Here is a 25,704-nt window from a genome sequence, read left to right as displayed (position 1 = left end):
TCATATATATTTTAAAGTACTTATTACTGAATGGGTGTTTCTGGGTTCGCCAAACCCAGGGCAGCCTTCGTAAGACCTTGTAGCTGCTTTGGAATGTACAGAAGGGCAGTTCTAGAGGCCTGAGAAGGGCATACCAGGGGGTCTGGACAGAGAAAAACAGGCATGTGTGATGTGGGGAGAAGGCTGCAGGGCAGAAAAGGAAAGAGCTGTGAGCATTCTCCTGGCTGAGTGTCCAGTGGAGAGCATTCCCTCGGGAAGCAGTGCCCTTACATGGACCTTCAGCTCAGCAGGTGGAGGGCAGACAGCCTCCGGCCAGCCTGGAGGACCGAGGTTGAACAGCTTGTCTTATCTAATTTCTGTTAATGTATAAAGAATTGAGTATGGGAAACGCAGAGACCAGCAAATCACCCTCCCACACAGATGTCTTCTTTTTCAGTTCTGTTCTATGTCACTCAAATGTCAGGGATCTCAAACACCTCCACATCCTGCCCTGGGGCCACCCAGACGGTCTCCAGCTGGCGGCTGTCCCCAGTGATCAGACAGGCTGGCGTGGGCTCCAGGCAGGAAAGGGCTGCAGCCTCTGAGCCTCGTGTTCTCTCTAGGCCAAAGGAAGAAGGTTCTGGATGCAAACTCAGAACCCAGGGGTTGTCATGGGGGCGGTGTTTGCTCTCACCACAACCTGACTGACTTTGCAGGAGAATCTGGCCCCCAGGGCTGAGCACTCCTTTTACCCCACGTCTGGACAGGGTTTAATTTGCTCTTCATTCATTCAGCAAATATTGATATTCAGTGAGCTCTCTGCTGGGTGCTGGGGGCTTAGCAGGGAAGAAAGCATACAGCGGGCAAAGATGAGTAATCAAAATAGCAGAGTTTGCAGTAGGTCCTGAGAGCTCTTCAGCAAAGGACAGTGGGAGGGGAGAGGAAGGTGGGGAGAGGGCTGCTTGGAAGTTTAATGGCAGTGGGGAGGGCTGTCAGGAAGGGCTTTTCAGGTGATGCTGCAGGTCTGGGGAGACGGATCTAGCAAAGCAAGGAAGCCAGTGAGGCCAGGTGGCAGGGAGCAAGGGGACAGGAGGACATGGGGTGAAGAGCTGGGGCGCCAGGGGAGGCCTTATTACATTTCTGTTAAGGTGTAAAGAATTGAGGATGGGAAATGCAGAGACCAGCTGAATATTTTTTGATCTTCACTCTGCACTTGGCTCTTCATTCATTCTGCAGGGCTTGCTGAATGAATGAAGAGGACATTCTTCCTCCTGGTGAGCTGGGGCTGGGGCTTGGTGCTGAGACCGGATGAGCCCATGCCCCTCCCTGGAGACCCCACTCCCATCAGCTGCTCTCCCCTCCAGGCTGAGCACAGCTCAGGCTGATGAGCCAAGGGCCGCAGCATCATTAGGAGCTTCCAACAGCTCAGGGCTTGGACTGTGACATCCGGGGATCTGGGACCCAAGCTGAGCAATTTGGGGCCGTCGTTTGAGGAGCCGGGGTCTTTGGTGGTCAGGAAAAAACCTGCCAAGGGACAGAATCACATGGAGCTAGTCTCAGAACGAGCTCGTGGCCATGCTGGCTTCTGGCCCTCAGGAAGAGGCAACGGACAAAGAAAATGGATTAACCTCGATGTCAAGGTCATGGTGTTGCTATGTTTTAGAAACATAAAGCAGAAAAATGCTGCCAGCTGAGTACTGCTCAAGGTTTCCAACCTGTGGGGTGGGTCTGATAATGCTTCTCTCCCGAGCCGGAGAGAACAAACCACTTAAAAAGGCTTTTGCTTACTCCCGTAATGGTGACAGAGGGACACACAGCCACATCCAAGGCGGCTAGACCAGGGAGGGGTTCGACGTGAGAGCCTCCCAGGGAGGGGGCCTTCCTCATGCCGTCTTCTGTGAATCCACCCAGTCACTTAGGGAAGGCACCTTGGCGAACACTAATTAATTAGCAAGCGGAACTGCTCACTGCAGAGGGCCTGGGGGCCTCTCCTGTGCGCTTCTGACAGCTGGAGCCCTACACCTCTCCAGCCTCGGCCTCCAGAGGGCTGCCAGGAGGCCGCCTGGGGGATGGGCAAGGTCCAGGAGCAGCAGTCAGATAAGGAGGGAGGGCCCTGTTGACCCTGCACATGGCTAGGTGTGGGGCTGCACGTCTGAGAGTGTTCCAGAAGAGGGGTCTGCTGAGCCTCCCCTTGTCCTGGCCCCCTGGGGCTACCAGCAGCCTTGGCTTTTGCCTTCTGCATTCCCAAATCACTAATAGGATCCAATAACGTGGCAGAGACAGGCCTCAGGGCCGTGGTTCCTGCAGACGATCTGAAAGAACCAGCAGCAGCAGAAAGGGAGCCCCTAGCAAGGGGCTGATACCCCCCCCACCTCAGCCTTCTGCCCCACCCCCTTCCTCTAAAGCTGTCTGGATAGAAACCCAAGGCCCTTTCCTGCAGGGCCTCCTGGTGGGGGAAGCCTCCTGGTGGGGGAAGCCTCCTCAGATACACCCTCCCCCAGTCCCAGCCCAACGCTGGCCGCCTGGCCCACACCACCAGCCCCGGTTACTGCATTCCTGCAGCCCTCTCTTTCCGGGGCCCCTGCCAGCTGTTGACTTAAAAATCACAGCAACAATCCCCCCTTTTAAAAAAGCCTGAATATTTCAAACGTACACAAAAGTACAGCGAGTAATAAGTCCTCGGTGTACATGCCATATAGATTTGACCAATGCTGACATTTTGCTATTTTTGCTTCAGCTTCTTCTTCTTCCTTTTTTTTTTTTAATAAAGAAATAAAACATGACAGATCCAGCAGAGGCCCCACCCTGTGTTGGGTCCCATCTGTCTGGGGCGCTGGTCCCCGTGGGTGCCCAGAGCAAACACACTGCTTTCCACCCAGTTAAGTCTGAACTGGTCCATTTCCTCAAGGCTCCCGGTCACTCCCTGTTTCTCCCACCGGCTACCTAGGATCTGAGGGCCACACAGGTCTGGTTGGTCAGCTAGAGCTGCTTGGAAATCAGACATTTCGTCTCCAGGGAACCTTAACCTGCAGAACCCAAGAGGTGGCCCTGAAAGTGGCTTTAGTCTCTGTGAAATAGGTCCGAGGTATTTGAGAGAAACATGAAATGCACAAAGTCGGGGTGAGAAGGGCGTTAGGCACCGCAGGAAATAGAAGGTCAGTGATGGGCCGTCTGTATTTACAGACAACTCATATTGTATAGATGGGCTTCCCAGGTGGTGCTAATGGTAAAGAACCCACCTGCCAATGCAGGAGACATAAGAGACTCGGGTTTGATCCCTGGGTCAGGAAGATCCCCTGGAGGAGGGCATGGCAACCCACTCCAGTATTCTTGCCTGGAGAATCCCATAGACAGAGAAGCCTGGTGGGCTATATAGTCCATAGGGTCACAAAGAGTCAGACACGACTGAAGCAATTCAGCATACAGGCACGCATATGGTATAGATAGAAAAGCGATGGCCAAAGGAGCAAAGCAGGTGAGCAGGGAGATGGGTGCGAAGGTGGGATCAGAGAGGAGCAGGCTCCGACCTCAGTGTCAGCCAGAGGCGATAATGCCGGCCTCCGGGGGCAGCACTGTGCAACCTGGAGACCGGGTCCCACTCACCGTCTTCCTCCTCAGGCCCTGCCTGCGGTGAACCCTCCTCACCGTCCAGCTCCTGCTCCGCTTCCTGCAAGACAAGGAGAAGGGTCAGTGCCCAGGCACCCGGTTTACTCTTCGATACCGTCATTCGGTGTTTGACCCCTCGGTTAAAGTGACCTGACCCCTGGATCTGCTGTTGGGAGAGATGTGCTTGTGGACTGGAAGTGGACCTCGGGGACATGGGGCGTCTTGGGGAGAGGCAGGGGCCGCCCAGGGACAGCTTGATCACGCACAGCACCCGCACTGTCCTTTGAGCGTGGTTGGGAGGTCCTTCCTGAGAAGGGGCCACGGTCAACAGCAGGTAGAAACAGGAACGTCAGTGTGAGTGCCGGTTGTCCGAGGTGACGGCGGGGAGACTCTAGGCCAAGGAGCCATGTTTTCACCTTGACACTGTGGCTCCTTTGCCTTTTCCAGGTAGGTCAAGTGGTGGGTGCCACTTTGACAAGTGGACTGGGTGACCCCCACCTCCCACTACAGTGAGCAGAACAAAGGGCACGTGGGACTTCCCTGGTGGTCCAGTGGTTAAGCATCCATGTTCCAGCGCAGGGGATGCTGGTTCGATCCCTGGTCCGGGAACTAAGATCCCACATGCTGCAGAGCAACTAAGCGTGTACGCCCTGGAGCCGGTGTGCCAAAACTAGAGAGAAGCCCCGTGTGCCACAACTAGAGAAAGCCCACGCGTCGCAACAAAGACACAGTGCAGCCAAAAAAACCCCAAACAAAACCCAAAAGGCAAGAGAGGAAAGCTGGTGGGGTCTCTGGAGTCCGGGCCGGGCCAACCATCACAGAGCAGCCGTGTTTGTGCTCACAGTCTCCATCTCTGCTTCCTCCAACCTCTTCTCAGTCCCTGACCGTTTCAGATCGCATTTTCCCAAAATTGGAACTCCACCTCCCTCAGCCCAGTTCTCTCCCATGGATGCACGGACAAAATAAACAGCAGGCTGGAAGGAATGTCCCGGGATGGCCTTGGTGGAGAGGAAGGGGTGACTTCAACTTGCAGGAATGTTGGAGGATGAGAGGGAGGTGGTGGGGGAGCTGAGGGACTGAAGGGCGCGGGGAGGAGACCGAGGAAGCCCAGCGGCAGACAGGGCAGAGCAGGAAGGAGGAGGAGAGGGGAGCGCAGACGTGAACGGCTGCCCCACAGGGGACGGGGCAGCACAGCTGACAAGCCAGACCCAGGCCTTCAGGCTCTGAGCCCCCGGGTCCAGCGGTCTGCAGCCTCTGCAAAATGCGCAGGCAGGCTCCCGGCCAAATCAGAGCAAGCTAAGCTGGGAGACAAAGTTTGCACAAGCCCAATAGCAAGTCATGGCACTCCCCTCCTGGTCCAGTGGCTAAGACCCCATACTCTGGGGAAGCGGGTTCGATGCCTGGTCAGGGAACTAGACCCCACATCCCCTGACTAAAAGATCCCACATGCTGCAACTAAGACCTGATACAGCCAAAATAATTAATATTAAAAAAAAAAAAAAGCAAGTTGTAAGTGGCAAACCCAAAAGGTTTCCCTTGGGTCTCTTGTAACTCTCTTTTGAGGGACCCCACAAGATGCCTCCAGGAGGAGCAGCGTGGGAGGCGGGAGCTGGTTCTTCTCCACTTAGCAGTTTACATGCAGCTCAGCACCACCTGGGGCTTCCCAGGTGGCTCAGTGGTAAAGAATCCAGCTGCCAAGCAGGAGACATGGGTTCGATCCCTGGGTCAGAAAGATCCTCTGGAGAAGGAAATGGCAACTCACTCCAGTATTCTTGCCTGGAAAATTCCATGGACAGAGGAGCCTGGCTGGGTGCAGTCCATGAGGTTGCAAAGAGTCAGGCACAACTGAGCGACTCACACACACACACACACACTCATAAATGTGGAGAAAATGTTTTCTAGAAGCACGTCCAAGATGCCATTAACCGCGACTGCCTTTGGAGAGAGGAGCTGGTGGGGGCGGCCTTTCCTTCCATCTTACCCATTTCAGTATAATTTGGATTTTCTAATAATACACATGAACTGCACTTTTAAAATGCTACACAGGGATCGCTGAACAGTGAGCCTGAGGCTATTTTACATATATTTTCCTTTAAGAAAAGAAAGAAGGGAAAAAGAAAAAAAACAGATGAATCTAATCAGAGCTGTAGCCCAGAAATAAGCCTAATATCAAGACTAGAGAGGAGACCAATTCTCCTATTGTGTGTGAGGGACACGAAGGTTAAAGGAAAAACAACAAAAAAGCGAGCACACTCCCTTTGTGAAGGAACTCACCATCCAGTAGGAAAGATATAAACCCAGATAATTGCCATGCAAGAGGGGAAATTCAAGAACTGATGCAGACTTCTTTAGTCCAAAGGGAGGCAGCGTCATTTGATCTGCCAACACTCCCTTGGGGAAAGGCCAGTTTACATTTGAATTCTGCTCTTGACTTTTGAAGTGTGGTGCTTTTCAAAACTGGACTTCCCTGGCAGTTCAGTGGTTAAGACTTCATCCTCCAACGCAGGGAGTGCGGGTTTGATCCCTGGTTGGGGACCTAAGATCCCACATGCCCCACCACCAAAAAGCCAGAACATAAACAACAGAAGCAATACTGTAACACATTCAATAAAGGCGTTAAAAATAGCCCATGTCAAAAAAAAAAAAATCTAAAAAAAAAAACTGGCTGTAACCCATTGGTGGGTCATGAAAGCAACTTAGAGGTTGCTACTAGTATTTTAAAAATGTGCAGTCAATGTCTCAGTGTGGTTTTAAGATTTAATAACGTTAGGAGCACAAATGCTCCAAACATCTCCCAAAATGACATTTGAAAGGTTATTTACATTTAAAATATGTTGACGTTTCTTATCCAGACTCACATAATACCACCGTCCAGTGGCTCTAGTTGGTTTCTAGACTTTGAAAAAATATTCATGGGCGGATGGTCAGTGACTAATAGGATTGCCTTTGTGATTTCAGCCCCGTGATCTTATGGGATTTGATGCACACGTGACAGTTTGGACGTGACCTCAAGGGAGGTCGACCCGGTGTCTGAGATGCCCAGAGGAGACTCCTCTAGCTGCCCTGTCTGTCTGGATTCTGGCACTTACAAAGACTTAAAATGAAAAACACAGCATTCAAATGTCAGGAAACTAAGTATAAAAGGAATTTAAATAAGTAAATACTCAACCGATGTGTTTTGTAGGTTTGTAGCATTTACACTTCTTAAGTTATTAAGACTTAAAACTGCACAAGACTTTGGGGGCACCCTGTATCCCAGAATTAAAGACAAATACTGGTGTGTGTGTATGTGTGGTAGAGGTAGATACCTTTTTAAAAAGCTTCTGTGACTTTATAAACGTGGGTGCAATTTAAATAGATTTCTTATGGTGAGACTTGACGTTTGGAAACACTGCTGAATCGGCCATTTACTCTTTTCTGCCTGCACAGAAACCCCCTTCTTTCAAAAGGTGTTCCTTGAAGCCTGTGGTCCTGGTGGGAACTGCCAGACAGGCAGTCAGACCACCCCACCCCCGCCATGCCCTGTGATGGATTTGACAGGCGGATATGAACCATGGGCCCGATTTCTGCTTGGGCACAAAGAACCTCTGGTCCCAGAGCTGAGAGCTTGGGAGCTGGGGGTGACCCAGGGTCACCGGGTGGAGAGTCCCTGGCTGTGATTTGCCCCGAGGTCATTCTACCCCAGCCTCCCCGGTACGTGAGCGACTCAAATCCTGGTTCCACGAAAGCTCACCTAAGCTGAGTTTCTGTCACCAACATCCAGAGTCCTGACCACTGTCACTGTCCACTCACATCCCTCTCTGCAAGCCCAGAACATCTCAAGTTCTGCCAGGAGGCTGTTGCCTGTTTGACATACCAGCTGCTCAGCAGCAGGGGATGGGGAGTGGGGGCTGCTCCAGGGAGGTGGTTACTTACTGGGCTTTTAGATAACAGAATATTCGGCTTCCATTATTAAAAAAAAAAAAAAAGTTAAAAAAAATATCATTCGTTGCATTTTGCCCTTAGTTTATTAAAAGTGTGCACCCGGCAGTAAGACAAAAGTGCTGGGGACCTCCCGGGCGGTCCAGTGGTTAGAACTCAGCGCTTTCACTGTGGAGGGCACGGGTTCAGTCTCTGGCTGGAAAACTTAAGACCCTGCAAGCCATGCCCTGGGGCCAAAAAATAACCCCAAACAAACAGAGCAAACCCAAAAAACCAAATGTGCTGATACCGACAACAAGAGGGGCAGGTTTCAGAAACAGAGTGACTGAGACAACCATGGAAGCCCTTCTGGAGGTGGGAGCTCTTAGCCTCAGTCCAGTGCTCTGCGCTTCAAGATGGCGAGCTGTGTGCACAACCACGAAGGAAAAGAATAAAGTGAGACCGTGTGCAAAACGTCGAAGCCTTTGTCTCAGTAAGGACTTTACTGGGAATTCCCTGGTGGTCCAATGGTTGGGACTCAGCACGCTCACTTCTGGGCCCAGGTTCGATCCCTGGGTGGGGCTAAGGAGGAGAGCTCAGCTGAGCCCGAGTGGTGCAGGCGAGGCCTCAGGAGGGACGAGAATCCTGAGCTGGGTCTGAGAAGAGCTGGCCAGGCCTGGAACATCACAGCTTTTTCAGTGACTCCTTGGCGTCTGGTGTGACCGCAGGGAGGGTGTGGGAGGCCAGGAAAGCAGGGCCTGGATCAGAGAACTCACATGGGACAAGGTACTGAGGAGCCACCGGGAATTTAAAAATGGGGAGAAAGAAGATAAGAGCTGAAGTTGGGAGCAGTACGTGGGGATGCGCTGGCAAGACAGGAGGCAGGAGGGACTGAGTGCAGGGGTTCATCATGCTGGTCCCCCACAGCAGGCCCGAGGCCGAGACCACACCCCAGTCAGCTCACTGACCAGCGTCTTAGAGACTAGTTTATATGCTGCTGAGGCTGCTGCTGCTAAGTCACTTCAGTGGTGTCTGACTCTGTGCGACCCCAGAGACGTCAGCCCACCAGGCTCCCCCGTCCCTGGGATTCTCCAGGCAAGAGTACTGGAGTGGGATGCCATTGCCTCCTCCGCTACTTTATATACATATATATAGAGAGAGAGACTCTTTGTGACTCCATGTCCATGGACTGCAGCATGCCAGGCCTCCCTGTCCCTCACCATCTCCTAGAATTTGCCCAAGTTCACGTCCAGGGCATCCAGCCTGATGCATGATGCCATCCAGCCATCTCATCCTCTTCTCTTTCTGCCCTCAATCCTTCCCAGCATCAGGGACTTTTCCAATGAGTCAGCTGTTCGCATCAGGTGACCAAATATCAAAGCTTATATATCTAGTTCCCGAACCAGGGATTGAACCCATGCCCCATGCATTGGGAGCATACAGTCTTAACCACTGGGCCACCAGAGAACTCCCTGGGTTAATTTTCTAATTCAGCTCTTCCACCAGTGAAGGCAGGTGGAGGGACAGCCTCCTGACAGCCTCACCAAGGCCAAAAGCCCAAGACAAGGGTCCCCGAGAGGCCAAGAGGGGAGGGGTGGCAGAGGGGACGGGTAGGAGGCTGTAGGACACAGAGGGGCTTGGAAGAAGGCTTCTTGGAGCCCCTAGGAGCCAGAGGCACACGCTGCAGACAGCTCATTGCCATTTATGGCTGCCCTGGCTGATACACAGGCTCAAATGGAGCAGAGATAGGGAGAGGTGGAGCAGAGATAGGGAGAGGTGCCTACAGAGACAGATGTCTTTTTGTCTGTCTGACTCTCTTTCTGCCTAAGGAGGTGAGTCTGCCCTGGGGTCCTGCAAACAGGGTCTGTTGGACCCTGAGACCACCCACCTGAGCTGCACCAACACCCCCGTCTCCACCCCCCTCCCAGTTAATCCAGACTGATTTTAAACCTGGAGGACCAGGGCTCCACCAGGCAGTCATCGAGGAGGCCCAGCTCCCCTGTGGAGGCAAAGACTGAGATAACAGGAAGCTCTCAGGGGCCCACAGCATCCCTTGCCCTGGGCCGCAGTCTGGGACAGGCCAATCAACCGCCTGGTCTCCAGAGAAGGTTTCTGAGAGAGGCCCCGAGAACAGGCAAGACTCAGGGGCTGCCTCCCGGCTCAAGCGGATTCGACATTGCTGGCAGTCCTTCCAGGAGGATTTCATCAGGCAGTCAGGCTGCTCATCTTCGGCACTCAGAGGGGAGCGTCGGCTGTGGGGTGAGCCGAGACAGCAGCAGAGCCGGCGCCAGTGCCCGGGGCGTTGGTGATGGGCGGGTGCTGGCTGGGGAGGATGGGCTGGCAGAGGTCACGGCCAGGCTGCTCTTTGCCTGCACCATCAAAACAACTCTGCCACCCCTGCCTCCAGATGAGAGCTCCAAGCTGAGGCCACTCAGGCCAGCTCCACACGTGCAGCTAGAAAAGGCTCATCCCCTGTGACAAGGAACTTAAATCCCATGCTTCAGACTGGTCCTTCTCAACCTGCCTAATTTTCCCTGCAGTCACAGCATCTTGATTCTTCATCATGGCCTGGGAATGTAAATGCCAACCTGCCGTTTCCTTTTTATGGGGCCATGACACGTGGCAGGTGGGATCTTAGTTCCCTAACTAGGGATTGAACCCGTTCTCCCTGCCTTGGAAAGCCATCTAGGATCCTCCTCTTCCTTCTCCCCACTCCTGCCTCAATCACCCAGTACCTTCATGGGCACCACAGGTACTCCACTCTCCTGCCATCATCTCTTCTGAGGATATCTTAAAATGATAACTTTATCATGTGTTTCCTTCTCAAAGCCCCATAATGGTGGTTGCCACGTTCAATCCAAGAATCCCCTGGCTTTTGAAGCTCTCTGGCTTCCAGACTCAGTGAGGTCAGTGTCTAAGAGCTTCCTGGGAAGTGCTGTCCCCTCCCACCCGCCATGCATGGCTGGTGGGGAGAGCGTGGGCTGGAACGCAGGGTCATCCTTGGGACCACAGCCTCAGGTACGGATCTGTCCTTGGCTGTTCACCCCTGAGCCCTCCTCCTTCCCCTGAACAGGGTCTTCTGAGATCACTGGATCCAACTTGGACGATCTTGAGCTCAGTTATCCTACCCTCGGTCGGCTGAGCCCTGGAGCCATGTGGAACTGCTGCAGGGACCACTGCGAGGGGAGAGGGAGGAGCAAAGGGGCTGAGACCACCCCCACCACCACCCAGAGCAGTTCCACTTTTCCTCCACGCACTGGACTTCCGTCTGTATAAGACTGAGGAGGGTAAAAGGTATTGAGGCTTTTAAAATGTCTTAGAAGGTAGGCTTCCCTGGTGGTCTAGTGGTTAAGAATCCCCCTACCAATGCAGGGGACAAGGGTTTGACCCCTGGTCCAGGAAGATCCCACAAGCCATGGCGCAACTAAGCCTGTCATGCATCACAACTAATGAGCCCAAGCTCCAAAGCCCACGAGCCGCAACTACCGAAGCCCTCCAGCTCGAGGGCCTGTGCTCCGTAGCAAGAGAGGCCTGCGCACGCAACGGAGAGAAGCCCCCACTCGCCACAACTAAGAGAAAGCCCGCGTGCAGCAAGGAAGACCTGGCATAGCCAAAAATAAACGAATAACTCTTTTTCAAAAATGTTAGGAGGCCCCTGATTTAATGTGGCTTCTACCCAATAGAAAACGGCCATTGATCAAACCTTTGATGAATTGCCAGTTATCCAGTCTGTGTTTGAACTCGTCTTACATCGGGGGGATCACCAGCTTACAGAGCCGTCTGCCTCTTTGGAGCATAATACATGACTTTAGGGATGCTCTGCAGGCAGGCGACACGCAAGACCCTGGGCACATAGAGAAGTAGACTCCTGCTGCCCAGGGCGGTTCTGCGGGGAGGCAGAGCCTGCCTGTCAGCAGGAACTGACAGAGTTTTCTTGTCTTTTTGTTATTATTGCAGCTTATTCAATCAGCAGGTACTTTGGGGGTGCCAGTGTCTGCCAAGTCTGTTTAGGAGCTGGGGATGTGGCTCTGGACATGGCAGGCAAGGACCCTGTTCTCACGCACTGACATCCCGCCGTGGCCGACAGCATAGGCTGAAACAAAAGATGACCTCAGCCTGGGCTGAGCGCTGAGAAGGAAGTCAGCCCAGATGGTAGCCGTGTTGGGGGAATGCATATCCGCCAAGGTGGTCAAGGACATAGAGACTTGATACGGGGGGAGGAGGAGCAACCGTGAGGATCTAGGTCGGGGAGGGTCCGCCAGCCCTAGCGTGTGGGCTGAGCAGAGGCGGGTGGCTGAAGAAAAGTCTGAGGTGGGGTCCTGCTGGGCCTCAGGGGCCCGGGTAAGAGGGTGAGGTTTATTCTATCAGCCACTAAGGGGCTTTACGCAGGAGAACGGATTTGCTACCTGCGGTGCTCATTAGAGAGGACAAGGGGGATGTCCAAGAGGCCGCTGGGATGGTGCTGGGCTGGGTGTATATATTTTGACATCCTCAGCTATTTTTAAATTAATTAATTAACTTTAATTTTTGACTGCACTGGGTCTTTGCCATGGTGTGTGTGTGGGGGGGCACAGTGGTAAAGAACCTGCCTGCCAATGCAGGAGACACAAGAGACTTGGGTTCGATCCCTGGGTTGGGAAGATTCCCCGGAGAAGGAAATGGGAACCCACTCCAGTATTCTTGTCTGGAAGTTTCCACGGACAGAGGAGCCTGGAGGGCTACAGTCCATAGGGTCTCAAAGAGTCAGACATGACTGAGTGATTCACACACATACACACATACACATGGGTTCCCTAGTTGCCTGTGGCACATGTGGGGTCTTAGTTCCCTGACCAGGGATAAAACACAAGCCCCCCGTGCAGTGGAAGGTGAATTCTGAACCACTGGACCACCAGGGAAGTCCTGCATCAGCAGTTATTGACCGGGAGGCCCGTGTTGGTCAATGTGTTCTGGGAGGCGGCAGGGGTGGCCCGGGCCCAGATGTGAGTCCTCCACTTGATATAATGAGCATGAGATTTTCCAGCAAAAGGAAAGCACCAGGTAATCCTTGGACTCAAGGGGCAGGGGTCGGGGGAGAGCAGAGCGAGATTGAGAACTTGCACATCGCCCCAGGGCACCAGGAGTCAGGCCTCAGGATGGTGTGGTCAAACGTCCAGACTAAAAGGACCATCCTGGACTCTGATCTCAGATCCCAATTGAGGGCACATTCACAAGCCCCAAACCCTAACCCTAAGCCACTCTGTCTGGCTCAGACATCAGCCTGCCAGATTCAATCCTATCAGATTAACGGGTTTTGGCACTGTTCCTACAAATAGGATTTAGAGGACATCAAAAGCTTCATTTAAAAAAAAAAAAAAAACACACAAAAAAACCCCTGAGGTAGCAATCAGGCATCTACCAGACCCTCAATCAGTGAGAATTAGGTTGAATTCTTGTCTCTACATTTCAGGATTAACAGAGAAGGTCAAGGACACGGAGGAAAACCAAGGGACTGATCAAATCAGTCTGACTAAATCATACTGACCAAATCCGAGAGGGTCAGAAGAAATGAGATCATTGTGTTGGGGAAAGCCAGGCTGAAGAATTTTGAGCATGACTAACTCCAAGGATAATAACAGAACACAGATGGCCAGCATTTAAGATCTCTACCCAAGGAAGGGAAACCAGTTTTAGATCATGAGGAATAAAGATAAAGGACTGTCTGACCCTAGAGTAGGCTTACTGATTTTCATAGGAGGCCACTGGGCCAGAGGTATTTTCTTGTCCTGAGATTGATCACAGACTCTGAGTGTTCAGCAAGTAAGAACTTGGCCGGGAAAGCGTTAATGCCGAGGTCACAGAATTAGGCCCTTGCTGAGGCCAGGCTCAGGGCTGTGTCGGCCAGATGGTTAGCAACGTCTTCGAGGATTAAACAGGGACAACCCTGGTGGTCCAGCGGTTAAGAATCTGCCTTGCAATGCCAGGGAACTTGGGTTCGATCCTTGGTCGGGGAACTAAGATCCCACATGCAGCAGAGTAAGTAAGCCCAAGTGCCACAACTAGAGAGTCCACGTGCCGCAACCAAAGATCCCATGTGACCAGCGAAAGATCCCACGTGACCAACTAAGACTCTGAGCGCCAGAACTAAGACTCGACACTGCCAAATAAGCACACGTGCACACGCACACACACGCTTGCTACCCAGGTCATGAAACAAGAGCTGATGGCTAGAAAGCAAACAGTCCCGGGCTGCAGACCTCCTTTTAGCTCAACCCCTCCGTTTTGTAGATGGGAAAACTCATACCCAAAGTTAAATGGCTTCCCCAAGTCTCCAGGGCTATTCAGAGGCAAAAATACTAGATAAGCAAGTTCCCTGAATTCTTGCATTTCGATTTCCTTCAGGCCTTCAATCTCATTGGCTATTCTTTAGCCATTCACTGCAGCCAGCAGAAAGGGACCCATGCGCCCACCTCCCTGGCGAGAGAGGAATGATTGCTATCAGCATCCCAGCCTTCCTTTTTGGTTCGGACCAAGCAGCGAGGTATCAGAAGGGCAGCCAGTGGCTCTGTGCATCAGGGCCTGATAGGAGGAGGTTTCCGGACTCCTGTTCCATTTATCTATCCTCAACAAGGGCAAAACCGAGCGTGGTCAGACTCAGGTTGTTCCAGAAATGCTCTGGCCACTAGGGACTTGGCATTTCTCAGAAAAAATGTCCACCGGAGGTCTAAGTTGGTCTCAGCCCTTCCACGTTGTAGTCTGGGAAGGAAAGGGCTACAGAAGAGAAACTGTCTAAAAGTGAGCACGCTCAATGTTTTATTTCTAACTCTTTGAAGCCAGGCACTTTTTTTTTTTTTCCTTAAGGTATGTTCTTTAGGAATTTACTTTTCCCATTAAGCAGAAAAATTTTAACTGACAGCTACATTTTTCACATGCAAACAAAACTCTATCGCTGAAAGAAAGAACAAAATTTAGCTGTTAGGAAAGCCCCAATTTCTTTCTCATATGAAAAAAATTAAATTATGGGCTTAAAGAACTTTGGGCTCCCCTGGTGGCTCAGACAGTAAAGAACCCACCTGCAATGTGGGAGAGCTGGGTTTGATCCCTGGGTCGGGAGGATCCCCTGGAGAAGGGAATTGCTACCCATTCCAGTATTCTTGCCTAGAAAATCCCATGGACAGAGGAGTCTGGCAGGCTGCAGTCTGTGAGGTCGTAAAGAGTTCCATGGGACTGAGCAACTTTCACTTTCAAAGAACTTTACAAAACATACCCTTTTACAAGACTAAATGTTGAACTCTGCTTTCAGCCTTCTGCGTCATCTTGTTTTGTTGATGTTCAGTTCAGTCGCTCTGTCATGTCGGACTCTTTTTGACCCCATGGACTGCAGCACCCCAGGCTTCTCTGTCCATCACCAACTCCCGGACTTTACTCAAACTCATGTCCATTGAGTCGGTGATGCCATCCAACCATCTCATCCTCTGTTGATGTACATTGTTGTAATTATTGTGCAGAGACTATTCCCATGATCTTTTTTTTAATTTTTAATATTTATGTTTATTTATTTGGCTGTGCCAGGTCTTAGTTGCGTGTGGCATGCTGGATCTTTGATATTCGTTGTGCATGGGGGATCTAGTTCCCTGACCAAGGATGGAACCTGGGCCCCTTGCATTGGGAATGTGGAGTCTTAGCCACTGGACCACCAGGAAGTCCCATTATTCCAGTTTTGTGTTCAGCTTTTTTCCCTTACTTACTTCCACCAATTTGCTAACATTTGGATTATTTCTGTCCCTCCACCCCCAGAAAACCACTAGATCCATCGCAGACTGTTTTTGTGTCCCCCAGAATTCATATGCTGAACTGGGGGTTCAGCATATGAACCCCAGTTCTGAACCCCCACTTGGAGGTGGGGCCTTCGAGAGGCAATTAGGTTTAATGGGGTCATGACCTTGGGGCCCCATGATGAGATTAGGCCCTTAGTAGAAGAGGAAGACGCCTGAGTGAGTGTTCTCTGTGCTGTGTGAGGACACAGCAGTCAGCTAGCTAGGAAGTGGGTTCTCATCTGGAACCGAATCTGCTGGTACCTTTGTCTTGGACTCCTCAAACTTCAGAACTGGCAGAAATAAATGTCTGTTGTTTAATGATTTTTTTTTTTTTTGGCCACTCCACAGGGCATTCGGGATTTTAGTTCCCTGACTAGGGATAAAACCTGTACCACCTATGGTGGAAACATGGATTCTTAGCCAATGGACTGCCAGTGAAGTCCAATCTATAGTAGTACTCTGTGTTATAGGAGCCTGAGAGGCCCAAAGGACAAGACTCAAAGTGGTATGAACAACTGCCAGATACCTGTTTGGCCACCCACTAAATGGACTTCTGTTAGGAGAACAGAAAGTGGGGCTACATTGACATCACAAAGCTCAGGACACAAAAGAGAAAAAGAAAAGAAAATACAACAAAGAAAAAAAAATTAACAAAGGTCAGGACAGATGATGGGGGATGGGATTTACCTTCTCGGTCATTCTGAGAAGGCTAGGGGCTCTGCAGCTCCCTGGGGGACAGACCTGTGGTGACAAGGCTGGTATTAAGATGGGCCCAACAGCAAGATAATGTCCGTCAGAAAGGCTAACAGGGGCCCAGCTGCATGGTGAGGGCAGACAGAGGAGGCTGTGCAGCTCAATCAAATCGGCACCCTCAGAGTGCCTGAAACACCAAGCCCTTTCCTGAGAAATTCCCCATCAGGTTCCTTCTTTCCCAGCACTGGATGTTGGAAAGTCCCAAACCTACAGAGAAGAATAATACAATGAACTCTCCTATACCCTTCCACTTAGATTCACCAACTGTTAACATTTTTCCATCTCTGTACTCTCTCTCCATACACACCCATGACGTGTGTGTGTGTATGTGTGTGTGGGTGTGTAACTATCTGAATCATGACATGTTATCCCTAGATGTTTCAGCATGCATCTTCCTAAGAACAAGGACATTTTTCTATATAATCACAATGCCGGCATCACGCTCAAGAAAGTGAGCATTGATACAACAAAATGATCTAATAAATCATTCATTTGAAACTTGATCCAGTTATCTCTAAAATATTCTTTATAGCTTCCCACCCCATCCAGAATCCAATCAAGGACCAGGTATTTCATTTGTCTTTCCTGTCTCTTTAGTCTCCTTTAATCTCTAAGCGTCTCCCTGCCTGCTGCATTACCCAGCAGCCTTAAGGAAGTCCCTTCTCCATTTCTGAGCAGATTGAGGGCCTGAGCACCAGGATGCCTGAGTCCTGGCTCAGAGAGAGCGATTCGACCCCTCTACTACTGAGTGACTTTGATCCTCTGTCCATGACCACTGTTTGGCATCCTATGATACAGCCCTGCTGGAATCCACGTCTCCGTTAGGTGAGAGGTCTGCAAATCCTAAATCTTAACCTGTACCTTGTGAGCTTCCCAGGTGGCTCAGTGCTGAAGAATCTGCCTGCCAATGCAGGAGACACGGGTTTGATCCCTGGGACAGGAAGATCCCCTAGAGAAAGAAATGGCAACCCACTCCAGTATTCTTGCCTGGAAGATCCAATGGACAGAGAAGCCTGGTGGGCTACTGTTCATGGAGTCGCAAAGAGTCGGACACGACTGAAGCGACTAAATGACCTCAGCGCCGGAAAGCACTGCTTCCTGGCCTTACAAGGGACCAGCTTTTGTTCTTGACATCATTCCCCATAATTCTTTGTGACGGTGGGCATGCCCGCCTCCATCCCTGCCCACTTCCACACTAATTCCTCAGAGAAATGACAGGCAGTTTAATAATACGACACTGCTCTCCGCTCAGCCTCCCTGGCCTGCCTGATCTAACCCCCTTTCCCTCAGCGGTTGCTCAGCCTCCCAGCCCATCCAGGGCCTTCATGCGACTCGATTCTCCTGCATCTTGGGGTCGCTTCCCCATGACCCACAGGCACAGCGGAAGGCGGCTTCCCTGGGCTCTGGATGCTTCTCAATAATCAGCTTTGTGAGCCTGGGCAGCAGCTGCCCCGGGGCCTCCCAGGCCTCGCCAGGAAGGAAGATGATTGGATTAGAAGGGGCTTGGTTAATGGAAAAAGCAGGGGGAGGGGAGAGGTGAGTTAAGTGCTGCTCTGCCAGGCTGGGGCTGGGCCCTCCTGCTCTCCCACTGCTGCTGTTCCCTTAGTGACAGACAGACCCGAGGCTGGCTGACGGCAGCCCCAAACCCAGACGTGAGTTACTTTTCCCAGCGGGCCTTCTGGCTTGCTCTCCAAGACGGGGCAGCACGGTCATCAGAAGAAAGTACTGGGACCTGCTCTTTTTCTCCCCTGCTGCTGCTGCTAAGTCGCTTCAGTCGTGTCCGACTCTGTGCGACCCCATAGACGGCAGCCCACCCGGCTCCCCCGTCCCTGGGATTCTCCAGGCAAGAACGCTGGAGTGGGTTGCCATTTCCTTCTCCAATGCGTGAAAGTGAAGTCACTTAGTTGTGTCCGACTCTTAGCAACCCCATAGACTGCAGCCTACCAGGCTCCTCCGCCCATGGGATTTTCCAGGCAAGAGTACTGAAGTGGGTTGCCATTGCCTTCTCCGTTTCTCCCCTAATATTTATTTATTTGGCTGCACTGGGTCTTAGTTGCAGCATTTGAACTCCTAGTTGCAGCATGTGGGATCTAGTTCCCTGACCAGGGATCGAACCCAGGCCCCCGCATTGGGAGCTCGGAGTCCCAGCTACTGCTCCACCAGGGAAGTCCCTGGGACCCGCCCTTGAAAATGCCCAAGTCCATTTCCGGACAGTTTCTTAGCACAGCTTCTTCCAGGGTAATCCCACAGGCAGCAAGGCAGAGGAGTCAGGAACAGCTGATATGTGTCCCCAGCACCTGGCCCCCGGCCTTATGCACAGTCGGAGTCACAGGGGCTTGATAGCTCAGAAGAGGCTGGAGAGCTGAACCCAAAAGGGAAGGGCAAGACCTCCAAGGGAGGAAAACAGATTTAATTCTCCTGTTGCCTGGATCATGTCAGGTCAGGACGTGGAGACGAAGGACGGACACACAAGCCTCAGCTCTCATGGTCATCTGCTCGGGCAGTGCATCAGGTTCAGCTCCGAGTTTGTGCCCAACACGTGAGCTTCCATAAGGCGCCTCGTCCTTCAAACCTCTACTCACCCTCACAGGGCTCACTTTCTCCCAGGGAGAGGCAGAAACGGCTGCTTTTTAAGCCACCACAAAACCCGTTACCTAGATATATTGCTGACAGCCTAGAGGCCTTGCAGAAACTTCTTTCAGAAGCACTGTAATCTGGAAGATCAGGAGATGACTGAGCACTACTAAAGGACTTTTTAAATTTTTCATTAATTAATTTTTGGCTGCACCGCACGAGTGCACTGCCTGGCATGCGGGATCTTGGCTCCCCAACCAGAGATTGAATCCAGGCTCCTGCAGCGGAAATGTGGAGTCTTAACCCCTGGACTGCCAGGGAAGTCCGTAAAGGACATTTTAAACTTCAGTCCAGAACCTGCCTCTGGATGAAAAGGGGTCAATGTGTTCACTGTAGGAACATGGCCGATTGAGAGCAAGTGGCAGCCTGAGAATAGCCCCTACGCATCTCCTGTTCCCAAGAGAATCCTAAACACAGGAGCAAAGCTAACACATCAGCACGTGTCCAAACCCTACCTGCCAACACCACAGGTTGGGGCAGCAAGAACAGCAGGGCCTCGGTGCTCCTTGGGAAGAATACAGCAGCCCTGCTCAAGCCGGTTAGAATACACTCTAATGACACAATTAGTCACCCTCTTGTCAAGCAAAGCACCTGCTCGCAGGGGTTCTGGAACAATTATCAGCATGCCTCCACCCAGCCTTGCTGCCTCCTCCTCCCGTCAAAGGGTTCTCTCCAGTATAAACCATTGTGTCCAGCAAAATTCAGAGTGGGCACTGCAGGCACGCTGACAACGCACCAAAAACCGCTCGCTCATGGTTTCCACCGTCCCGGCCAGCCTCCCTCACAAGGAAAGGAGCCCGGGAGTCAGAACAAGGCGTTCTGATCAGGCTCTGGGCCCTTGGCGCTGGCCCCAAGGGTCCAAGGGCGCTGAAATCCTGGGAATGTGCGGCTAGCAAGTAGATTTCTAATGTCAAGAGGTGCATCGGGGAATTCCCTGGTGGTTCAGTGGTTAGGACTCTGTGTGTGCTTCCACTGCTGGGGGCCCAGGTTCGATCCCTGGTTGGGGAACTAAGATCCTGAAGCTCTTAGTTCTACTAAGGACTACCTCTCTGGCTATTCTGAAGCAAGACTGAGGGGTCAGGACAGAGCTGCAGGACAGCAGAAGCAGGAGGGTGGGCCTGGGGAGTGCTCAGCTGCACTGCAGGAAGGCTTTATCCTGCACACCGCACACTGGCCAGGCTTATCTGCAGCTCCAGGTGAGGTGTGCAGAGCACCATGCAGTTTGAAAAGGACAACAAAAAGGACTGCAATGGTCCAGTACTTTTCTTTCAGCCCCACCCAATGGGTTTCACACATAAATGACTCAGGAATCCAAATTCCAAATTGGCCTAAAAAGAAAACGCAGTTTTCCTTCTTTAAGTATTCTATTTTATCATATTACTATCAGGACAACCGCCATCCTTGAAGCCCTGGAAACAAGCCACATACACGTGCATTTGAAATCCCGTGGGCTGGAGGGTGAGGGGGTGTGTGTGTGTGTGTGTGTGTGTGGGAGGGGGGTGGGTGTGACCCGTGCCAGGGGAGGAGAGGCCAAGCAGAGGAAAGCCAGCCTGGCGACAACCCACAACTCCGAGGCTCTGCCACACTTCGAGGGAGAGCTGAGAGTCTGCACGCCTGGACCTTCCCTTCCTGCAGATCGAGGGCTCTGCCCTTCTTGGGGCAACCTAGCCCGAGGCTGGGGGCCCGGTTCTCGGCTCGGCCAGGGGCGCCAGGGGGCGCCGAATCGCGGGGGGAACCGGGCCCCGGGGTGGGAAGGGGCGCCCGGGAGGGCGGGTCCGTACCTGCCTCTCCTCGGCGGCCTGCTCCTCCGCCTCCGCCGGCGCCGCCTCGGGCTCGTCCGGCGGCGCGGGCTCCAGCGGCCCCTCGGGCGCGGCCGCCGGCTCCGCGGCGCAGGGTCCGGGCGGCGCGGGCTTCACGCTGGCCTCAGCCGGAGGCGCGGGCTCTGGGGGCGCGGGCTCCGGGGGGTCCGGGCTCGCGGCCGCCCCGCGCCTCACCAGCAGCCAGGCGAGCAGCAGGGCCAGCGCAGTGGCCAGCGCGGGCAGTGCGGCCAGCAGCTCGGCCGGCGCCTCCATCGCGCCGCGGCCACCCGAGTGCCCGCCCGCGGGGACCCCGAGGGAGCCCGCCTCGCCCCGCCCGCGCCCCGCCCCGGGGCGGAGTCCCCGCCGCGCCACGCCCCCGGCCCGCCTCCGACCTCCCCGAGCCCCCGGTGACTCAAGATGCTGGGGACAAGAGCCCTTTGGGAAGCGCTCTTGAGACCCAGGTAGGCCCGACACTTTAGGCTTAGGCTTCTTTTTAAAACTAGGGTGAAATACCCACCACTCCGGGGTCCTTTTGGCATCATTTTAGCCCTTCACAAGTAATCTTTGAGCATTTTGGAATTGCTAGGGCTTCCCTGGTGGCTCAGACGGTAAAGAATCTGCCCGCAATGCGGAAGACCTGGGTTCGATCCCTGGGTCGGGAGGATCCCCTGGAGAAGGGTATGGCAACCCACTCCCGTATTCTTGCCTGGAGAATCCCATGGACAGAGGAGTCTGGCAGGTTACAGCCCATGGGGTCGCAAAGAGTCGGACACGACTGAGTGACTAAGCACAGCCAGGGAATGCTGAGGGCAAGGTAAAGGCTGTAGGACAATGAAAACGGAACACCAGCTCTGCTTACTTTCAGTCGCTTTCTAGACCCATCGCCAGCGCTTTTTCTCTTTGGGGTTGCCTTGATACATTCATTCTCACAGAGGACATTTCCAGATGCTGGCCCGTGCATGCCCCATTCTGGTCTGGACCCAGCAGGCCTCCACACAGGCCTCAGGGAGTGGAAGCTGCCCCCAAAGACGGACTTCAAGGTCAAATTCAATTTTCTCTACAGTCTTTCTTCTTTGAATAATTCTGTAATGTAGGAGAGGGTGGAATGAAAGAAAAGACGTCTACTGTTTTTGCTTCTCCAGACCCTGAACAGTGTAGATTGGAGATAAATGTAACAGAAAACCTTTTTCCCCTACCACTCCCAAACCCTGCCCTAGTTATTTAAAAAAAAAAACAGCAGTGGACCATTTGTAAGGTGCCGTGCCAAACACAGGACTGATATTGAAAAACCAGGCCCTGGGTTTTTGCTTAGGATGCATTCTTTTTTGGGAAAAGCAGTGTCTGAGTTGATAGCTGATGTAAAATCCTGGACAGGGGGGCCTGGCGTGCTGCGACTCATGGGGTCGCAAAGAGTCGGACACGACTAAGCGACTGAACTGAACTGAGTTGATAGCCGATGTAAGATCCTGGAAGGAGTGCTTCTTTTTTAATTAAAAAATATATTTTACTTTTATTCATTCGGCTGTGCTGGGTCTTGGTTGCAGCACGCTGAATCTTGGCTGCAGGTTCTTCAGTTGTGGCATGGAGACTCCTAGTTGCAGCATGTGAGGCCTATTTCCCCCACCAGGGATGGAACCCAGGCCCTCAGCCACTGGACCACCAGGTCCAACCCACCATCACCTGTCCCAGCCAGTGCCTCTTTTTAAAAGGAAGATGCAAGAACACTCTCAAGCTTCCTCTTGAGCTCTAGTTACGACAAACAAGATGCCAACAGCAGGGTGAGCTTAATCCTGCAATATCACATAATGTTAGGGGGACACACAAAGGGAATTTTAGCGGAGGTTGATAAAAATGCCCACTACTCTGAAATGTGGAATGAGGTTTTTCTCCTGGCTACTAGCTTTTGACCAGTGGGGGACTTTCACCCAAAGTGTTTGGGTCTTATTTTTGTTACCTGTCTCCCCTGTCTTAAAGTGTACAGTTGACTCTTGAACAACATGCATTTGAAGTGCATGGTTCCACTTACATGCGGACATTTTTCCATTAAACAGGAACTGCAGTACTATGCAATCCGAGGCTGGCTGCAGAACTGTGAAACTTGGATACGGAGGGCTGGCTCTCAGCTTATCTTGAATTTTCCACTGTGCATAGGGAGGATTGTACCCCTAAACCCTGAGTTGTTCAAGGGTCAAGTGTATTTTTAAGAGGTCCCTTTGTGCAGACAAACTCAGTACACTCTGTTGACTTTCAGATGAATAAGAATGAAAACAAGGACAAGACAATGCAAAAAACCCAAACCCAAATCAAGTTGCTTTATTTAAAACGATGAACAAGTTTCATCGCAGTCCAAGTTAAAAATGCCAAACCAGTGGCGGCTGTCCCCCAGCACTCCCAGGCATTTGGTGACAGTCCCCACAGGAAAAACTACAGCAGAACCAGCAGGCGCTCAGCGCACTTGACTTAAATGACTGAGGAGGCACCAGGTACTCGGCAGATGGTCCCAGTTCCTCTGTAGTGTCCAGTCTCCATGGCGAGAGCAGGCGAGGTCAGTTCTCCTGCTCTCAGGAGAACAAAGGATGGGTGTGAGGTGTTCCAAGTTTCTGAACTTGAACTACAGATGAGACAAAGTTAAAAGCCATCCTGGGAGGGCTCCTGCAGTTTTGATGTATCATCATGACAGAAGCTAGGGAGGCAGGAGTGAGGAGAAACCAGACTCCACGTGGAACCATCAGCAGGACCCAATACACGTGACAAAACACTTATTTGTGGAAACGCTACATACAATTCAAGAAATCTACGGTCGCGTGTTTAAATGCCTACTTCCTAAACAGTACTTTTTACATTTACCGCAGAATCCCTGTTCCACTCCAACTCCTATCTAGCATCTTAAAGTATACAGAGGCAGAACCTCTAATAAATTTGTAAAGCACTTGTACCAGCAATTTTTGTGCTGCTCCTTAAATACCTTTAGCTGATTTACAAAGAAGCTGTGTCCTCAGTTAAAAATACAGCTAAAATTATAATTATGTTCCTCTATGAAAATCTCATTAACTTGTACTTAGTAAGGGCTAGACTTGCTTTTCTGATCATGGAGATGGACGTGTATGGTTCTCCCTGCCCTGACCCGTCCGTAGCCCTTATGAACAGCACCCTCACAGTCTGTGAAGATCTAGGGGGTCAGGGATCTGGGTTTGTTGTCCCTGTGGTGTCTCCAACACCTAGAATAGAGCCTGGAGCGCCAACGTTTGTTGAACGTTTTAATAATGAACAAATGGGGATCTACAAGTTGAGCAAAATGTGAACGATGTTCCTGTTTTTGGTGGCTCTCCCCTCACAGGTGTCACCTTCAACATCACGGCACTACGAACCTCAGAGGCACCTACCATTGTGCGACACTGGCCACCTCGGGCTGATGGTAAAGCCTTTCGTGACCTCCCTCGTCTCCACAGACCCAGATGTCCTGGGTCCCTGACTCTGGTCTCACCCACCCCGATCCTCGTCTTCAGTAGTTATTAGTCTAGATCCTTTCTTCTAGGACCCAGCTTGTTGGTTTTTTAACATTTATTTATTTGGCTGCACTGAGTTTCAGTTACAGCATGCGGGATCTTCGATCTTCTTGGGGTAAACACGATCTTTAGTGGCGGTATGTGGGGATCTAGTACCCTGACCAGGGATTGAACCCGGGCTCCCTGCATTGGGAGTGCAGTGTCATAGCCACTGGGCCACCAGGGAAGTCCCCACCCCCATCCCCCTGCTATTGGTTTTAACATCAGCTGTCATCTCAGAGAATAATCTCTAAAAATAGTTTAATGTTGTATCTTTCTCCTTACTGTCCTTGGCACCACTCACAGGAGCAGCTCATGCAAGGTGGGTAGAAGGGTTGACTTTAGAACAGATGGGCCCTTGGACCCCACTTCCTGCCTCACAGTGACCACCTGGCCACACTCCACTGCTTTCTTTCCTCACCTCAGCCCTACTTTTCGTCCACAGCGGTATGTTTGCCTGGCTCAGTGACAATAAAAGGCAGCTGCTGAATCTCACCCGGCTAAGACAATGAAAGAGGGTCCCATAGTCCTTCATGGGGTGGTGGGAGCCAAGTGGTGTAACCTGTGCCACCCAGGCACTTTCAGGACAGGGGACTGCGGGCCTGTCACACAGGCTGGATCTCTTATTTCTGGATGTTGTTGATCAAACAGGAATTACCTTTGGCATCTGGGTAAGTAAAACTGGGTGGCTAGTCTCTCCAGCGGAACTTCTACTTCACCATGCCCACCACGCCCCCTGGCGGCAGGCGGCCTGTCCGGTGGTTTGATCCTTTACGCTGAAGCTGAGGGAGAAGCAGTTGGTATGGATTGGAGAGGAAAGGGAGTGTGATAGCCCAGTAGCAACACTGGGGAAAAGAAAAGCACTTTGAAGATGTCAAGAAAAGTTTTTTAAAGAGGAGGAGGAACGCCATTCAAGTATGAATGCAATCTCTGGATGATCCCTTCGGGGTCTGGATTCCTCACACCTAGAGACACTTCCTGGGCTTCCCTGGTGGTTCAGTGGTAAAGAATCTGCCTGCAATGCAGAAAACTTGGGTTCAATCCCTGGGTTGGGAAGATCCCCTGGAGCAGGGAATGGTACCCCACTCCAGTATTCTCGCCTGGGAAATCCCACAGACAGAGGAGCCTGGAGGGCTCCAGTCCATAGGGTCACAGCGTTAGACACCACTCAGTGACTGAACACTCACAGGCACAGACATGCCCTGGAGCCAGAGCGGGTGTGTGTGTGTGTGTTGGAGGCGTGGGGGGGGGGGGGGGTGGGGGGCGGGGGGGACGGGTAGACTGATAGTAGGTAGACTGATACTAGGAAATGGGCAGAAGTTCCATCCAATCCACACGAGTTTTGGTTGGCCTTTTAGAATGCAAAAAATTGGGCAAAGACAAAATAGGGGACCAGCCTTCTAGAGTAAAGCCACATGACCATCCCAGGGAGTTAGGAAGGGATGACTGGTCTGTAGACAAGTAAACAGGATTCCCTGATCACACCCACTTAAGGGAGGATTCTGAGAGCCAACAGTACGACTCCAGTTGATGGCCCACTCCTCTGCGCCTGCTGGCGCTGGTGAGGCTCCTCCGCCTTCACCTGCTGGTGCCCTTCCCTCCCGCAGTCCAACCTGGAAATTCACTGGATGCGTCCTCGACAGCCCCCTCTTATTTTTATAACACTTTAGTTGAATTTGGAGACAGATGAAG

At 52.1% G+C, this 25,704-nt stretch overlaps 1 protein-coding gene and 1 long non-coding RNA gene across 2 annotated transcripts in view; one reads left to right on the top strand and one right to left on the bottom strand.

Moving 5' to 3' along the window:
* MXRA7 (matrix remodeling associated 7) overlaps positions 1 to 20,756 on the bottom strand; it is a 31,581-nt gene extending 10,825 nt beyond the window's left edge. Inside the window, exons 1-2 of the mRNA XM_002696202.7 lie at positions 20,450 to 20,756; positions 3,583 to 3,646 (exon numbers count right to left, since the gene is read on the bottom strand). Of these exons, the coding sequence (XP_002696248.1) occupies positions 3,583 to 3,646; positions 20,450 to 20,740 (355 nt within the window). The 5' untranslated portion in view covers positions 20,741 to 20,756. The remainder of the gene's footprint in view (positions 1 to 3,582; positions 3,647 to 20,449) is intronic.
* An 86-nt stretch (positions 20,757 to 20,842) lies between these two features.
* LOC132343117 (uncharacterized) lies at positions 20,843 to 24,041 on the top strand. Its single transcript, XR_009491803.1, has 2 exons — positions 20,843 to 20,928; positions 23,805 to 24,041. It is a non-coding gene; the product is annotated as an uncharacterized lncRNA (long non-coding RNA).
* Positions 24,042 to 25,704: the final 1,663 nt, after the last annotated feature.

Source organism: Bos taurus, chromosome 19 (assembly GCF_002263795.3).
Source record: "Bos taurus isolate L1 Dominette 01449 registration number 42190680 breed Hereford chromosome 19, ARS-UCD2.0, whole genome shotgun sequence".
In the NCBI taxonomy this organism is placed as follows: Eukaryota; Metazoa; Chordata; class Mammalia; order Artiodactyla; family Bovidae; genus Bos; species Bos taurus.
The sequence above is the reverse complement of the archived record's forward strand: the minus strand, read 5'-3'. Positions and strand labels throughout refer to the sequence as shown.